Raw genomic sequence first — 19,086 nt, 5'->3', positions numbered from 1 at the left:
CAGATTATTAATCTGATCATCTAGATACAAACTTGTATCATCAGCAAATTTTACATCGACAACATTTGTCCCATCAAGGGGCATTGCTATTCCTTTCAATCCAACCTGTTCAACAATCAAAAACAAACTCATCGCTTCAGCAAAAAGCAGAAATAAATATGGTGCAAGTGGACAACCTTGCCGTACACTTTGGGAAATTTGAAACCCATCACCTTTAACCCCTCTTGCCAAAACAGAATTGCACGTTGAATTGTACAAAGAAGACACTCATATCACCCATTTCTCCGGAAAACCCAGTCTTACAAGAGTACCATGAAGGAACTTTAAAATCACTAAATCCTCTTTTTTCTTACAAGCCACAATTATCCAATATACTTCTTTCCTGAATAAAACCTGTTTGGGTGATATGAATCAAATCATGTAAGAAAGGTTGCACTCTCAATGACAATGTTTTTGCGAAGATTTTATATATTGTATTTAGCAAAATTATTGGTATCCATTTTCAAATATCATCTGATATACCTTCAACCTTAGGTATTAAATAAATCAAGCCAACTGCCATACTACGAGGCATGTACCTAGTGTCAAAAATTCTTTGATAAGCTTTCGTTAAGTCTTCCCCATATATTCCCAATATTTGAGGAAAAAATGTGCAGTAATTCCATCTTTCGTTGGACAAGACGTAAGACTTAAAGCTCTAAGTGCATTATGTATTTCCATAATGTCAAAGGGCTTCATTAATGCAACCTTCATTTCATTTGTGACTTTAGGCTTAATTTCATTTCATAATGCTTCCCAATAGTTTTGTCAACATCACTAGGGCAAAGGGAGTACGTACATGAAATACGAGAATGTATGTGGCAGTAGAAAGTAGAAAACATATATATATGTATTGGTTATCATATTGGAAGCTTATAGGCTTCTCTCGAAAGAAATGGTGAAACCAAGTGCATTTCACTTGAATGGTTCCGAAGGCATTACTAGGATACAAAAGATTGACATAACCATCATTTCTACTTGAGCATTTGTTTTACCAAACCTTCACCATCACATGAAACAGTGGTGGATCTCCACATTCCCAAAAGCTCATCTAAATGCCCCATTATATGGATGATCCACATGTATTATCGAATCTGTTGGGAGACAGGTCCCTCCGGATGGGAAGAGAGAAGAACAGTGCCGATGAACAAACTCGGCCGAGGCCGAAACCGGATGAGGAGTACCCGGCTACGGAGAGCCGGATGGTGCAGACCCGGTGAGAACCGAATGAGGAGTATCCGGCTACGGAGAGCCGGATGACGCAGACCCGGTGAGAACCGGATGAGGAGTACCCGGCTACAGAGAGCCGGATGACGCAGACCCGGTGAGAACCGGATGAAGAGACATATTCGTAAATATGTTTCTGAGAGTCCATCGAGGCTATATTTGTAAATAGCCGAAAAGTCATATTAGTATAAATATGACTTAGGGCAAACTTATAGTAACTGTTTTTTGTTCTTGTTGTTGTTGTCATTTTTCTTGTTGGTGCAAGAAGAAGAGAGAGCACGTAACAATGTACAGAGAGAGAGAGAGAGAGAGAGAGAGAGAGAGAGAGGTCGTTGCCTCTGTTGTAACTGCCGCCTGTGGCGAAGATCGTGAGCACGAGGTCGCTGCCTCCGTGAACTCACTGTTTTGTACATTCCAACATAGTGATAGTTTGCAGCCTGTGGGCTGCCGTGGTTTTTCCCTTAGTTTGGGTTTTCCACGTAAACATCCTGTGCACCTTTTCTCTCCTTTGTGTCGTGCTTTTCGTTTCCTGTTTTCTGTGTATGATTCTAAGCTCGGTTGTGCTTTCCCTAAGCATTTTAGTGTGTGATTCAGAGACAAATGACTCTAGGGAGAGCTTTGTGTGGATACAACCTTGGAATTATAAAGGTAGTTGGTGCAAGTATCAAAGCCCAAAATCAGCAAATAAAAATGTGACCCAATATTTAAAATGCACTGCTGATGATTTATCTACAAAACCATTAGAAAGCAATGCCCAACATTTAAAATGCAAAGTTCAAAGATATGTTCACGATATTATGTGTAAATTATCTTGAAATTACAGTCACAGAAACAGACTTCTTTTGTAAGAACATAAATTTATCAGTGAAATAATCATAGAAGTCTCTAAATAAGATTGCTCATGGGCTCTTAGAACTGCAGTGTCAAATGCATACATAGGTATGAGTATCATCGCTGACGGATGGGGGGGATACAATGTTTCAATCCTAGTTAGGAAAAATGAGGATGTGCAAGCCCAGAAAAGAAGTGCATACCTTTTAACACCACATACTCCCTAGGTTATATCTACAAATCTGTTCAGCATCTTCTCCCCCCATGGGAACTAGAAAATATTAAATCCTTGTTCCCTTGTAAGAACAAGAAATATTAAATCCTTGCGTTTTCACACTCATGGTCAATTGATTAGTAAAGAATTATGGCAAAAGGATCAGACAAAGGGATAACCAAAGTGGTTTGAAGTATCATGTTCGATGCACCCAAGTTCCAATCTATGGCCTATTTTAAGAGTAAAATTTGTAACACCTGCTGACCACTGGAACACATTTTCCACTGCCAATTCATACTACTCTCAACCTAGCCTTCGATAATTATTTCTTATTCGGCAACTCTTCCCCATCGTCAGGTTCTGACTTCATTATGAATGTTTCACTCTGCCTTGACAATTCAGCTCTTTGAAATGCTGACTTTCCATCTGATCCCGATGTTAGTAATTGCAAAGTCGCCATCTTTGTCATGGAAGGTCCCATGACTTCTCTTTCGGGATAAGCCAAACACATGCTCAATGGTTGTGCATCTGTAACTGGTGAATTTGCAGCTGCAGAGTTTGTAACTGTAAGAAATGGAATAACTGACATGACAGGTTCAGAATCCTTGTTAAGATTATCATCTTCCAATGATTTTTCACCCGCATGATCCTGTAGTGGCATTTGGCTTGACTTTGGAATTGATCTTGACGAACTAGATATATGTGGAAGAGTAATTGCTGTTATAAATGATCCAGAAATAGCACTAGCACTGAATCTTGAAGTTGGTGCCTCATGGTTGTGTTGTCCTTCATAAGTAGAAATTACAGTCACTTCATCTGTTGCGGATCGCTCAACATGTTTGCGGACAGTGCACCCAGGACTATGGCACTTGTAATAACTTCTGAAAACATCGTTTCAAAATACACTTGAGTATTAGGCATGCATCTTAACTTTCAAAAACATGCTATTGTAAACTATGAAGCATCACATAGAGTAAAGCTTGAGCTTACTATCTAAAATTCTTGATTTATATCGTCATTCTAGAGAAATGCATGGAGTAACAATAAGTTTTAACAATTTCCAAATTTGAAAGCACATATACTGTGTGTCAAATAGGAAAACACACACTGCAAATTACTATGATAAAAAAAACGGAGCTCCATTCATTTTGCAAACCAAGCCATTCCAACTTCTAAAGAGAGCGATCATCCCAAGTCGTACACATTGAAAAATCTCAATTAATAATTAAATTCTAGCGTCTAAAGCATAAATGCCAACCATATGATCTAGTCTACAAATTCAAGTATCTTTGTATACAGATATCCCTCTACGAAAAAAATGGAAGCATCAACAAACGTGCAGAAGCTTCATCTTAAGTTAGCATGGCTGTATATGTATAATATATAAACAATTGTACAATCGAGATATGAATTGCTGGAGAAAAGAACCTTACACTCAACATGCATTGCACAGAAACTGAGAACCTGCTATAACTCAAAGCAGAGAACATCACATTGTACTGAAGAGACATCCACCATTTTTCATGCATTAGAGCCATATCTTGTACTACTCCCGCAGAAATTTGAGATCAGAGGACATCACATTGTACTCATGACACATCCGACTTACACAACATATGTAGGTGTATGTATGTATATATTCATATATGCATACATAGATTATCAACATAGTTATCAGCATTTTAGCACAGAAATTTGCATTAAGGACACGATTTATTGGAGATGGGAACTACAAAAAAGGTATGGCATAGTAATGAAAGCAAATTATTATGTCAACCCAGTGGAAAAAAATAAATATCTATATATATTGCTTCCTAAATACTAGTATATAACAGCTGAGATAGGGTTTCCATACCGAGGATGAGGATTTCCTTTGATTGCTTTTTGCCCATACTTACACCACCGATAACCATCATCAACAACATCAGAGTAACATTTTATTCGCTCAACATGACGTGGCTCATGAAAGGTTCGTAAGGATAATTTTGAAGCTGTCTCTCCTACTTTCACCTTCTTTCTGAAAGAAATAGATATAGATTTTATCATCGTCCTTGGAGGTCAAACATCACTTATAGTGCCAAAGGTAAAACTTTTTACAAGCTATGTGTGGAGTTGAGTGGTGATGTTCAATGTTCAAGAGTTTACTGAAAAACGTTGCAATCAAGCATGCACATTAACATGTATATAGTAATAATTTATAAATATATTGAACTAAATTAGAACACCACAGCTTTGTTACCTGGACTTTGGACCATCTTTGTCATTTCCAAGTTTGTTCCTAGTTAAAGCTTCTCTCTCAAGAACTTTGGTCCATTCTGTACCAGCTCTCCCTTCAATAATAGAGGATGCTGAAGAGGGCTCTGATATGTGTGTCAATTCACTGGGAAGTTTTGGCCCCTTATCTCTTTTCAAGGATGCATCTATAATATGATCCAAGGAACTGTCAACTCTAGAAGGTAAAGCAATAGAACCCTCTTTGCTATTCCTACTCACAGATTGCAACGCTCCAGTAGGCAATTTTCTTATGAGTTGTGGCTTCGGAGGGTGATTGTGTTCCCCTCTAATAACAACTTTAGACTCCTCCACCATTTTCTTCACAGGGCAACTTGGATAAGCACATCGAAAATAGCTTCGCGGGAACTTACTGTTCTTTACCAACTTCTGCCCATATTTCCTCCAACTATAACCGTCTTCCGACGAAATCTCCAAATTAAGAGTCCTGCAAGTTTGCATAACTAACTGGTCTTGCTTGACATTATCTGAAGCTTGATGGGCTTTTTCTGATGCCATCCTAATTTGGGGAGCCAAGTCTGGAGAAGGCACTGATGTTGATGCTTTGGTAACTGTCATTGTGTCTTCTCTGGTGGAAAGAGAAGAGAACCCATTGATTCCAAAGCTTGGTATCGGCTTATATATGATGATTTGAACACCATCTTGAATTGTGGTCTTGTCTAGAGAGTCCGATGGGGACTTAACTGTTGATATATTTCCATCAATGATTGGAGGGAGTGGAGACGTCCCAGTTGTTGGAGATGCTTCTGCCTGCTAAGAACGAGAAGAAAGCTCCGCTTTTACCATTGATCTGTTAATAAAGAAAAACTCTAACTCAACATTGCTGCCATCTTTTTTCTTTTTTTCTATAATTAGGGTGTTTGCATATTTCCATTCATTATTTATAAATCGATGTTAACCTCTTTGATTAGGGATCTAATCAGGAAAGTATTATTAATACATATTAATTCAAGATGCATTAATGCCTTTGATTTGGGATTAACCATGAATTTATTAAGAAGATGTGTTAATCTCCTTGGTTCCGGGATGTAAGAACATTCAATAGAAATAAAAAAAGAGGAAACTCAACTCACCTGATCTATCGGTGGTCGTAGGATGGGTGAATCAAGTAAATCAGAGGGCTTGAGACCCAAAGGGATAGAAATTTTTGATGACTTCCATGTTGAGAACCTGGAAGGTTTCATTTGTTTAAATCGAGCTGTCCGAACAGAGAAACTTGGCCTCTCTTCTTTGGTTGAGTATCTCCCTTCTTCATCTTTTTGGGTTATAATAGTGCTGACGGTGGAATTCTGAGAGGAGATAGAAGAAGCCATGACATTTACCATAATCTGTCAAAAGCTCTTCTAAGTTTCAACCTCTCGTTTCTCCTCTTCTTCCTTTAGAGGTAGTTTCATCAGATAATACCATAGTCACCCCTCCTGCCACAAACAAACAAAAAGTAACATGAGTAACCGATAACCATAAATTTCCTTCAGGAAAATTCGACTTCCTGCTAACTAAATCTGATGCAAGCAAGGATCTCTAATGTTATGAGATCCTAAATTTAAAATATCAGATCAATTTTACCATAGCCACCACTTCTACCCTAAAACAGACCCCTTTCAGGAAATAATTTTTTCCAGAACTCAGGTTGTTCTGCAAATGAACCTTAAATTTACCAAACTCCAACTTACCAAACCCTCATTTTGGGTAGATCTTCGCAATCTCAAAAGAACAGAGAAAATAGAACACTCTTTCAGAAGATTGGGTTTTTTGCAAGGTTCCAGCCTGCTGATCCTAATGCAAGAAATGATACTCTAATCACAAACCTCTTAAGAAAGAAGAGGTTCTCCCAGATTCCAATGTGCTGATTTTCTGATATCAGAAATACAACCCTAATTTTGTGAAATTCTTATCAGACCACTCTTCCGAGAAAATTAGGAACTTCTTTTCCCAGAGCTCAGGTGTTCTATTTTTTCAAATGCAAACCCTAATGAGAAAGAGGGAGGATTACCAGCATTACAAGGGATGAAACTCCAATGATGCGAATTATTCCAGAGAGAGATGGGAAGGGAGACAAAAGACAAAGACAGAGGAAGTCCGGATTCACGCATAAAACTAGGAGAGAGAGGAGGGGTAATAACCTGTTTCTCTGTATTCAATGGAGACTTAGTCTGAGCTCGGAGAATCAGAACAAAAATAGAAACTATGAAGTCAGAGAACAAGAAGATGAGGAGGAGGAGGAGGATTGATGAGAAGAATCAGAGAGGAAATAGAGTTCTAACAGCCATGTATGTATGTATGCATGTATGTATGTATGTATGCACGCATGCATGTATGTATGTATGCATGCATGTATGTATGTATGCATGCATGCATGTATGTATGTATGTATGTATGTATGTATGTATGTATGTATGTATGTATGTATGTATGTATGTATGTATGTATAGAGAGATGCATTTCCCATTGTATGATTCCTTTCCTTCCTTTCCTTCCCCTGCCATATACATAAGGATGAGCTTTCCTTTCCCATTGTTACTACTACTATATGAAGAGATATAGATGACCCTTTATTTACTACCACTACTAGTAGTATGTATGTATGTATGTATGTATGTATGTAATGTAATGTATGTATGTATGCCGGCATGCAAGTATTTTGTATTGAGCCTCGGACATGCCTTGCCTCATAAGCGAGGTATGATGATAATGTGGGTAATGCATGATTGTTGACCGAACATGCACCGGACACATCCCTTCACTCTTAACAGCATTTTGTCCATTAGAAGGATTACCAAATTAGATTGGTAATCTAATCTTTGTCATGTTGTCCTTAACAAGTAGACATGTCGGTTACTTGGAACATGTGTGTGTTTCAATCCACCATCTATGCAGCTTATGGGTCAATACAAGCACAATTGCTTTTGGGTATGTGACCTTGTCGTCATTTATGCATGTCATTATAGTGAACATTGAATGTAATTCAAGTATGTTCCTTCCATTCAAGCCATTCATGCCCATGTCAAGGATGATAAGTTGTCATGCCCTTTGGGGGAAGCAATGGTAGTAATGGAATATGTACTTCAACCTCTTCGTTCACACAATCTACATATACATATCTTAATGACCACATGAAATATTATCAATTGACAAGTAGCATTGACTTAAATGACCAATTTAGTTTTTCAAGTCAAGGACTTGTGTGTGAATAGATATCACAACCCTATCACCTTGCATGAACTATAGATAAGATCGACTTCTTTGCATCGTCATAAACAACTTGGTTTTGGGGATGAATGTCATGCAATACATGTAATTCAACCCTCATTGCTCAACGCATCGCGCAAAACTAGGCATTAGAATGACTATCACTCAAGTGTCTAATAATTTATTAGATTTACTAAACTTAGTTGTTGAAGTCAAAGAGCTCATGCCTATAAGAAATTGTCCCTTTAAGGTTGGGGTGTTTTGATTTGAGGATGCTCTAACTTTATTGTATTCGTCTAGTGTATGGATAAGATCAAGTTACAGTTGTGGTCACATGTAACCTATTCGAGGGAATGGATTATGGGATGTACCAAACACAAATTGACCCCTCTAGCAAAAACCATCCATGCATATCTCACTAGCCTTTGAGGGGATGAGTGAATGCATATGTATAATATTGTACAAAATTAACCAAAATTAGCTTTTTGCAACAAAGGGGCCCATGTATACAATATTAATCCTTAAATTTAGTTAGATGACACCCTATCGATATTTATCCCCGTCAAGTTAACTAAGCAATGACTTGCATTTTTTTATTTAAACACCTACCAATATTGCTCCATGATGCTAAGGTATGTTGAGGTTGAGCATGTGACTCTCTTGTCTTCAACCTAGAACCTAATGCAACACTCACCATGGGGTTAAACACCATCCTACATAGGCCTTCCATCATCATGGATGTAAGATCATATTTATCCATCTACCTTAAATCGATAGCATATTATCCCATGTGAATCAAATAAAAACGTTTCAAAGCCACAAAAGCAAAATTTTGGGTTCTTAATAAATGCAAGATATGAGCACATGGTTTGGAAGGTTTGATGCATTTGTCATTACACTAGTCGTAAGATGCATCAAAAGATTCCAGCATGAATGTGACTATTTTGTATTGCTAATGTATCACAACTTAGGTGAGATACGGAGGTTCACATTTCACACTTTATATTACATATGTTGCACCAAACTACAAAACCACCATTGCTTCCACATTATCTTTGAGATGGGGTATCATGCACAAGGAAGAAAGCTTATCGACTATACATAATTTGCCCTCAACAATTTGTGAGTTTGAGTTTGAGTATCAAACTCTATTACAAGGCTCCAACTTTGATCACATTCAAGTATTAATATGCACTCTCAATTGCAACACAGTCACTAAACTCCACAAGTACTACCTAAAAATGTTTCATGTTTTTTATATGTACATTTCTCAAGTAATATACTAAGGTGTATCTTTCTTTCTTTTCTTTTTTAAATGTTTCATGTTTGGTCCCATAAGTCGTATTTGATCTACAATAACAATAACAATAACAAAATCTCTCTCTTATTTTCTCTCTCTTAATTTCTCTCTCTTTCTCTCATTTCAATCCTTGCCATGGGCATTGCCCAGTCTCATAAATCACAATCAAATTCTTGTGGATGATAAAAATATTTATTTATCTATCTATCCTCCCTATTGCTCATATGTTAATTAGGTCAGTGTATTGATTAAGTTCTCTCTAATGACAAGTCATTTTTCATTTGTTACATACATGCGTGCACTATATAAGTCATGGTATGTGATTTTAAATTCTACATGTAAATCACAACATATTGAAGTGTAAACTTCATTGGTAGAGCCAAGTGGTGCATCAAAAGTCATGCGTTAGGTAGAACTTAGAAGCTATCACATTCATCTTCGAATGAAATCTATAAGTGATGGGATGTATTTCATAACTTCAAGACACCGCAATTTTTACATTAAGGTCATACAAACCTACAAGTTTCAACCACCATTTCAAGAAAAAAAGGGCAAAATTTTATGTTGGTATGTATTTGATATAAAGTTTTATGTAACATTTTCATTAAAACCTTGGTTAGCTCAAAAGGCTCAATATCATTGAATACACATGAGTATGGGCCCTCTATGACGTGACCACTTATTGGATGTTGTTGTTTGTCCTTCTTCCTTGACATCTTTCGTGTTGCCTCACTTACGAATGTAAGTAGCACAATGTCTACGGTTGTGTAACTTGAACATAATATTAGTCCCAAACTCCTAATTTGTGATGTTTAACCAACACTAGTTTCCATTTGGTCATGGTTTATATAAGGAAATCACGAGCGGTGTTAGGCCTCATATACATATAACTAATGTCCTATCTGTTATTGTAAACAATGTTTTATTTTTTATCAATATAGATATTCACAATTGCTCCAATCCCAATGGTAGCCAAATTTTGGTCAAGCAATATGTTTTACAACATGTTTATGTTTGTTCACTTATGTGCAAATGGACTTTGGATGTCAGATAAATGGGAAGTTGGTTTTAAATGTCATGGGGTGTGCACTTGTGTCATATATGTCCATACTCAGTAGTGCTTTACCAAGTTGTGCCAACACACAGAAGAGTGTTTGTCCATAATTAATATATGTCTTCAATAAATCCAAAAGTATCAATGAATACTATCATAGAATATAAATCTTTACTATCGTTATCTTAAGGGAATACCAAATATCAAAGCCACATTTAGGTTATTCTCTCATCCCAACCACTATTTTTTTCTATGTAATGTCAATATTTTTTGGTTTTGACACTAATAGAAAAGATCGAGAATATTGAATGAAGTGATGGGGTGGTCAAAAAGTCGAAGGTGGGGTATTCTCAAAGTTTTCGTACATAAGTTATATTCCTTTGCAACCATCAAACTTGAAGACAAATTGTTTCCACTGACAAATTAGAGATTGATCCAAATTTACCTAGTTATAAAGCTTGTAAAAATAGATGGATGAATGTTGGGACAACCTTTTACAAAAACCGGAGATTGACACAACTTTACATGTTAGTGGTCGTTGCCTCTCTTTGTCTTTCGGGTTCCAAATTGCCATCAAGCATAAATGACTTTTGTTATTTGCTTGTAGGACTACAATGCTAACTCCTCTCTCAAGGATGTTTTATATTGCACTATAGAAAAATGGGGTTATTCCATATCATGTGATTCTATATCTCTAAAGTGAAAATAATGCCCTTGCTTCAAGCGTACCTAGGTGGCCAGGTGGCAATGCATCATTGTTTTTTTCAATCTCAAAGAAGGCATTGACATTTTTGGGGAAAAAAAAGAAAAAGAAGGCATTGATAGCTTATAAAGAGGGCAAAGTGGGGGGATACAATGTCACAAAAAAGTTAAAGATTGAGCATACCATTTGTTGTAAAAGGCATTAGATCGTGTTGTATTCCTAAATCTCTTATTTATCGTACAACACTTCCTCCTCTCTCCTGTCAAACTGCCCAACCACAATAAAATTTTAAGATAGTAACTCACAACAAAAAGTTGCCTTTTCGCAAGTTTTCGAAGGATGGTTGAGGTTAGGTCGACAAACGTGCAAGGGAAATTTCGGAAAAGATTCAAACTTTTCCTTTGGACAACACTAACGCGTCTTTATATGTTTCTATTAACTAGTCATTCTCACATCTCAAGTTGTGCATTTAGTTGGCAAAGTCGAGGGATTCCCAATGACCTCATGGACCTTGGTCTCCATGAGATATGTCATTGGCACAAATTAATACACTTCATGGCAACATCTACTAATCTCATATGCATATCACAATAAATTTATAAAGAAAAACACTATGATGTTCATATGTCAACAAAATTTAATGGGCCCAAAGATTTTATTCTCACATCATACTAGAACGAAAGGTCACATTTCAAAAAGAAAAAATTGGCAACACTCATTACTGGGGCAATATGTTCATTCCAAAAACATTATATATATATATATATATATATATTAGGTTACAGGTACATACTCCAAAAGTGTGAGCTAGAATTGGGTTTACAATGCATTTATATTGCATGGTTTATTCCCAATAACACTTTTATTTATTTTTGTGGTTCTTAATCGCTTTCTATCATGTAGATATATATTTTTTGTTTTAAAGGAACTTTAGTATTCCTAGCATGAGATCAAAACCTCAAAACCCTCAACAAACCCCTAGGAACTCATGAAAATACTAAATGGAGACCTGATGTCAGTTCCTATCTATGAGTCGAAATGGTGAAGATAACGTCACATTCAGCACACATATCCATGATAGTGGTGCTCACATATGTATTGTCTTTATTTCAACTGAGGCCAATAATATCACTATTTGCATTTGACATGTAGGGTCAAATTCAAGGTTTTTTTTACTACTTGATAGCATGGAATTGTAATTTAAAGACACGTTGCACTGAAGTTATTATACACATCATTAGAAACATAATGTCACTATTGTGAATTAAGATTAAACACAAAAACACCATATAATCATATGGACTTAACTATCTTAATTAAGCTTAATATATATTTAACTTAATAATTTAACATAGAATCAAAGTCATTTCTAATTAATTAGATTAATAATTTTCATATTGCCTACAACAAATCCAAAACCTTGAGACATTCTTTATGTCTTGTGATGCTTTTGGTCACTCCTAAAAGTAAATATATATGGGCCTTTGTTTGCCTTTTTCTCTTTTTCTGAGTTGTGTTGCGCATAAAGAAAAAAATAACAAGCTAGAGGTTGCAATGGAGAAATAAAAGAGCAATTTGAAGGCACGCTTATTTATAGATCAACCTTTCAATAACTTCGTAAAAAAGTAAACATATCAAGCATGATTTTGTTGCAAACAAAGTGTTGGATACATTTTTGCCAAAAATAGTGGGAGTTTGAAGGTCTTGTTGTAATAATGAGTGCGGTATTGTGGTTTACTCGATACCATGAGTGAGAGTGAGTTAGAGAGAAGCATGACCTATTTGGAAAGAGGGAAATGTAACTCATCATTGGGCAATAGGCATTCATCAACACTAGCTCCTTACCAAAGGTTTATTCTTGTGAATTTCATCTCACAAAGGAAAATGCTAAGGGACATTGGCGAAATAATGATAATTTTGGGCCACTAAGGTAATGAAGAAAACCGAAAGGTATTTCAAAGGTATGAATGCATTGCTTAATTAAGTATAACTCTAACCTTCATCTCTATGCATGTGAGGCTTTGTAAGGAATAGATATATGGATGTGTTGTATATATAGTGTAGTATGTAGTTTATACATGGATATGTAAGTTGGATGGGTAATTGGCGGCTACATGAACACATGAATAGATAGGTTGTCTAGGTATACACATGATGGAACCAATTTGTGGAACTTCCAAAGGGTAACACTAGTTGAAGTACCAATTTGATGTCATCACAACAAACGAATGCAAGTATCTAATGTTATTGGCTAACATCTCAATGTTCAAGGAATGATGTCCTTACTTGGTTGGGGCAAACCATACAAATCTCCAACACCATCACCCTCTTAAATTGTAGGAAAGCTCACTGGTCTAATTTCCTAGACGATTTCATTTTGAAAGGAACCTATGGCCAACAATCTCAATGCCCACTAAGCATGAAGAGGTTATTCTATTTGCAACCTACACAATCCCTATAGACAGATCAATGATCACAGTTCTCATAGCAAAATTGGACTCTAATTGGCTAGCTAATGAGATCAAGGTATCACAAATGATCTAATCAAACACTTCAAATCCGAAGCGCGTTTAGGGCATACATGACAATGATGGAGTCTATGATGGAGGTGGAGCACGTGGAGGGGCTGTGGTTGGTCAGGAGTGGTAATTGTAATGATGATGGTGACAATGTAAACAAAGAGCATTCCATGAAAGAGCTTTTGCTCTAAAACTCCCACATTTTAATCTATATGCTAAACACTGTAATTTAGGCTCATAAATAAGAGCACTAAACTATATGCAGTAATATTCAGCACAAACACTTCTAACGATTGATTCGAGAAGATAAACAATGTTGTGGAGTAGGCCACCACATTTCTATGGATTTGATTCGATAAGATTATATATTTCTACATTGATATCGAGTAGGTGTAGCAATGACTGTTCAATGTCATAGGCAAACTAAATTGCATGGCAAGAAAAAATAACTTGCGAAGAAATCCACGAAAATTTGACATCATGAGAAAAAATCACAAGTAAAAGGGTCAAAATATTCCACACGTTTTTAAGAATTAGAATCAGAAAAATACACAGAATGGGTACTTTTCAAAATCAGGAATAGTGAATACACATGAAGAAACAATTACCATTATGAAGGGATCGATAATGCACACACATATGCTGTCACCTACCAGAAACTAACCCAAACATTTCTAATGAATTGGATGGACTATGCCAAAAGCACAAAATACCATAATGTGAAGACAAGTTCATATAGAGGATGCATTTAAATCAACTAAACTGTAAAACTAAACTGTAATTAAAATTTAGAACAACTTTCCTTGCATTAACTTAAAAGACATGTATGTTATTAATCTGTCATAAGTTTGTGAAAATCAGACTTGGTATAAACATGACCTTAACCTCCGTTAAGTTCTGGGAGAGTCAAAACTCAGCAAACAACCAGAAGAAAATAGAGACGTACAGGAGTGCTGACTTATTAACTGTCTTAAGTTCTGTGATAGTCATACTAGAAATATTCTGGCAATGGCTTATTAATCTGTGTTAAGTTTTGTGTCAGTCAAACTTGGCATGTACACACTCTAGAGCCTAAATAGAAAACAAAATGCTTTGCACTAATACTTCACCAAGAAGAATTTGTTCCTCTTGAATAGAATGGCTATCTAGCATGTTGCAAGATATTTCTTCCAATTATGGGATTGTCAAATACCCCCAATTCATTCGAAGCTCTTCTCTGAATTCGCTGTGGCAATATATGATTTTAATCTGTCTGTGTTACTAGCATGACAGGACCATACTCAATATGGGTGCATAACCAAAAGATTCAGCTGTTCATACACTGAGGAAAAGATATCCATACACTGCTGAATGAAGCATCATCGACCATGAGAAAGTGATATGGCGATGGATCTCATGAGTCTTCTCAAAAGAAACTGCATTTCAAATCATGCCATATTCATTAGAAACCAAGGTAGCAGGCCTTAGGAGAATCGGAGAGGGTAGGAAACCTAATTTGCTCAATCTGAAGAACCTGGTTGATTATAAATTACTCAATTTGAATAACCTGACAGCGGGATATACAGTATATTAGAGGATGGTGCAAACACATTTACTCTTCTTGGGCTTTTTGGATGCCGGCTTGTCTGGAAAGAAAGGCAGGAATCAAGAATAAATGAATTGAGTTCCTTTATCATTACACAAGTTTTAATATGTGAATACAAACTAAGCAAAAATCATGTATTGATGGATGATCTAGACATGAATGAATAAGTTTAGTTAGCAAATCAAATGAATAGTTAGTTGTATATGTTCTTAAAAGTTTAAAATTTTGTGAGATCCAAGCATGCAAGACTATGTAACAAATTAAATGATATAAAGAATCTTCATTGTTCAACCCTGGTGCATTCAGTTGCGACTAAGAATATAGCTTACATTGCTGAGATCATTGGAGTAGGGGTATATTAAGAACCTCCTGACTTTATGATGGCCAAAACTGTTCCTATTTGTTTACACCACATAAAGAGCCTAGCTTACTCAAGAAGCTTCCATATAATCAGCAGTAGGAGACAATTGAAAAAGAGTTATTTCAAACCTGGTCATTTCCATAACCTAGCATATATTTCTGAAACGATGGTATATCTACTGAAGCATGCATGGATAATATACTCAGCCATGACAGATCCAAACTTCCTCTGTGGGCATACACAGGCTAAGGTAAATCTAGAATTAAATATCCGGTGACAACGTCTACGACAGGAAAAAGGTGTCCTATTGATAATTCCTCGGAACTCAATTTTCACTCATTCCTTTATTGCGATTTCACAATTAACTTTTTGCCATTTTTGTTCTCTTAACAATGCTTCATGCATGAAGAAAATCTGCTGACATGGGAACCCCAATGATCAACATTGACCATATGATGCATGACATTGAGGAAAGTTATGGTTAATCTCACAAATCCCAAAAATATCTATATATTGAACATGTAATGTAAGCATTCTAATTATCATTCAAATAGCTGGAAATGGCTACATGAACAATCTACTTACTTTTTGAATCTCGCCAAAAATATCTATATATTGAACATGTATCGTAGTAAACATTCTAATTATCATTCAAATAACTGGCAATGGCTACCTGACCAATCTACTTACGTTTTTAAAGACGTGTATGGATGATGGTTCTATCCATCATTACTATAACATGAGAAATATATAGATGATACAAGAAATGGGCATTCTACTGAAAGGTCTTTAAGAAAATAACAAAAATGTTCCCATTCCTTGGACGATTCTTCCTGAAGATCAAGCACAAGAGAGTCTAGTAATGGGCTCTGCAGTGATAGGATTGTAGCACATTGACACCTTTGAAGACACTCACTGATAGCACTATTAAGAGACCAGCCAGCTGAGAATGTTCACTATAGTTAAGGTAGTCAATCTATGACATTTACCATTCTATCAACACTTTCTTCAGAATAAAATCACTATTTCCTAAATACCACATGCAAATCTTTCCAAGTTCAGCAGCATCTCCACCTAGGATTATCCTACAATAAAGATCTTAACAAACAGCATTCATATCAGTGAGTGCCCAATTCATTAATTGACTTCGTGCATATTCTAAATTCTTTTTGCGCTCATATTGGAAACTTCTGGCAACACCAATATGTTGCAACCCTCTGAAACAATACTGTATTATGGCTTACCTACAGTATATTACAACAGGGAAATTTCCTAAATCATCATCTTAAAGAATATTGAGCACACGCAGAGCAAAGCTAACGTCCTAAAGTTTAAAATTAGAAACTACCTACAAGTCTACGTCCTAGAATGAACAGAGAAACTAAGGCAATATGATAGAATACTTCAAACAAAAAGAATAGCTAAAAAGTTCAAATTATAATCAGAGTCAAACATAACATTACTTACCTGGCACTCTGTCTGCCGCAGGAGGTCGCACGACCACATGCATAGTTATACTTCCACCTGGCATTTCTCCAAAAGGTACCCTGGATTCTCCTAGGGTCTTGTTATTCTCCAAAATTTTACCAGCATTAATCAATTTTAAATCATTTATAACTTTAGGGTTATGTTCCTTGTCTGCACAGAAAAGGTTTCCAACTCACAACATGAAGAAGAAGAAAAAACAATCTAAAATAAGAAAGGACGTGGAAAAATGCAAAAAACAAGTTCCACCTTTAGGCCATTGAGAAAGAATGCTCTCTTTGAGGCTTGAGATTGTAGTTGTTAGAGCATATTTGCTTGGACCAATATCGGTGCCATCGTACAACCGGAACTTTACCTCCAAGAGTTCTGTTCCCATTTCTTTTTCTTCTATACACTAAGCTTTGAATCAACAATCTCTGCTAATCTAGCGGGTAATCCTTGAGGTAACTTGTTACAGTTGATAATATTAACAAGAATTCATTGGAGATACAACTGAAAGATGAGTAAAATTAAGTCATAATCATATCAGCTACAAACAAACGATTGTCAACATATGTGCTTGAGAAATCTTGTTATGGAACACATCCCTAACGACAATCTAGCCAAAATATGCCTAAAATGCCATAATTGATAAATATGTTACAAAGTTACAAAAAAATACAATCATATGTTTTTGAGATATCTTGTTATAGTGGCCAGAATTCAGCAAAAATTGAATGAAAAATGTGAAACGTCAAGTTTAAATTGCTTAATTGATTAGTCTGTTATACTATGAATGTAAGTTATATTGACAAGAATTCACCCCAAGATAAGAGTGAATGATTGGCAAAATGAAGACAGAATTGAATGGCTGTTGACTTTGTTTTATGACAGTACAAATGGGCCATTCTGCATAATCTACCGTACAAAAGAATATAGGCCTGTATTCAATTACAGATCTTCTCACCTGAAGACTAGGACTTCCTTAACATTCACGGGATGTATTAAGACTAGTATACACAGGTCCCTGTGATTACACTTAAAATATTACTTGTGATTAAAACTGCTATCCTCCTACTACTCATAGGTTCCTCAGGCTTGAAAGACTAAACTTTTCCAAATATTTTATTAAGACTCGGTTTTTCGTAATCTCCATCATGACTAGGCATACAGAATTTTCGGATCTTCACAGGTTTGGAGGACAATGTTTCACATTGTTCCATGAAACTAATTTCAATAGCCATAGAGAAATGGTACATATGCAAGTAAGTCCATAATCAAACAAAACAAAAGGTGAATCAAATCACATAAAGAAATATAGAGAGAGAAATTAACTAAAGTATGTCAAGAATCTCTTGATTTTAAGGAAGAGCTAGTGGCCAAAAGTATGCTTGGAGGCATATAAATCCGTCAAGACCCCACAAACTGAAAAAAAACTGAATGATTTAAGACCTTATCTTGAGAGACTGAGTGTAATGGAAAAACAACGAACAAAATTCTCTTACACAGAAGATCGAGGGGAAAGAAAGAGAAAACCCCTCACACAGAAGACAAAGGGAAGGAAAAAAGATTGGTCTTTACGCAGTCCTTTCTCCCATTCTCTCCCTCTCTCATCCTTCTTGCATCTTTCGTCGCCAGAAAGAGTGAAGAACAAAACTTGAATAACAAAAAGGGCTCTATGTCTCTTTCTCGACTTTTCCTGAGCGCTTGGACATGAAAATACCGCAGACAGACAGATATCAAAACTGAGATAAAAGGGAATTCGTGTCTGGTCTCTCTCTGGGTCTAAGTTAGACGTGAAAACATAACAAATAAGAGGGAGATGAGACGGAGATATCAAAACTGTGAGCACGATGCACGATCCATGGATGAAGAATCCATGGTGAGGGAGAGAGAGAGAGAGAGAGAGAGAGATCAAAACTATGGCAGTGATGCACAATCCAACGGTTGAAGATGCCATGCGAGAACGATGCATGATCCATGGATTAAGGAGCCATTAGGGAGAAACAGATATAAAAACTCTGAGAGCGATGCACGATACATCGATGAAGGTGCTATGAGTGAGAGAGAGAGAGAGAGAAAGAGAGATCATCAAGAGCGAGAACTATGTACGATCCATGGATGAAGAAGCCATGAGAGAGAGAGAGAGAGAGAGTAACCTGTGAGAACGAAGCGCGTGCCATGGATGGACGAATGGAACCATCAGAAGAGAGAAGGAGAAGATGTGCCGAGTTTTGTGGTGGACATCGACACCTTCTTCTGTGTCGTAGGTTCTTCTTCGTCGTCTTGGGGGTGTGCAGACAGAGAA

At 36.4% G+C, this 19,086-nt stretch overlaps 2 protein-coding genes across 5 annotated transcripts; both read right to left on the bottom strand.

Annotated features, from left to right (window-relative positions):
• Positions 1-2,136: 2,136 nt before the first annotated feature.
• On the bottom strand, positions 2,137-6,881 carry LOC147868433 (putative WRKY transcription factor 20). Of its 3 annotated transcripts, none has more exons than XM_087319139.1 (5): positions 6,727-6,881; positions 5,677-6,021; positions 4,551-5,356; positions 4,167-4,328; positions 2,137-3,192 (listed from the first exon to the last, which is right to left on the bottom strand). In XM_087319139.1, the coding sequence occupies exons 2-5, from the start codon at positions 5,926-5,928 to the stop codon at positions 2,634-2,636; spliced, it is 1,779 nt and encodes a 592-aa protein (XP_087175265.1). In that variant the 5' UTR covers positions 5,929-6,021; positions 6,727-6,881; the 3' UTR covers positions 2,137-2,633. The 3 variants fall into 3 exon arrangements, with proteins under 3 accessions (XP_087175265.1, XP_087175281.1, XP_087175273.1); XM_087319155.1 differs by having other exon boundaries at positions 4,551-5,353; XM_087319147.1 differs by lacking the exon at positions 6,727-6,881 and adding an exon at positions 6,597-6,696.
• Positions 6,882-14,195: 7,314 nt separating this feature from the next.
• Positions 14,196-19,086, bottom strand: LOC147868432 (membrane-anchored ubiquitin-fold protein 3-like). 2 transcript variants are annotated; one of them, XM_087319128.1, is made up of 5 exons: positions 18,938-19,086; positions 17,049-17,291; positions 16,782-16,952; positions 14,915-14,993; positions 14,196-14,783 (listed from the first exon to the last, which is right to left on the bottom strand). In XM_087319128.1, the coding sequence occupies exons 2-4, from the start codon at positions 17,173-17,175 to the stop codon at positions 14,938-14,940; spliced, it is 354 nt and encodes a 117-aa protein (XP_087175254.1). In that variant the 5' UTR covers positions 17,176-17,291; positions 18,938-19,086; the 3' UTR covers positions 14,196-14,783; positions 14,915-14,937. The 2 variants fall into 2 exon arrangements, with proteins under 2 accessions (XP_087175254.1, XP_087175246.1); XM_087319120.1 differs by having other exon boundaries at positions 14,196-14,993; positions 18,938-19,085.

This window comes from Azolla caroliniana, unplaced genomic scaffold (assembly GCF_043228905.1).
Source record: "Azolla caroliniana isolate FFs.n. ecotype wild unplaced genomic scaffold, voAzoCaro1.0.p SCAF_1, whole genome shotgun sequence".
NCBI classification, from domain to species: Eukaryota; Viridiplantae; Streptophyta; class Polypodiopsida; order Salviniales; family Salviniaceae; genus Azolla; species Azolla caroliniana.
Note: the sequence above shows the minus strand (reverse complement) of the source record. Positions and strands in the feature narration are given on the sequence as shown.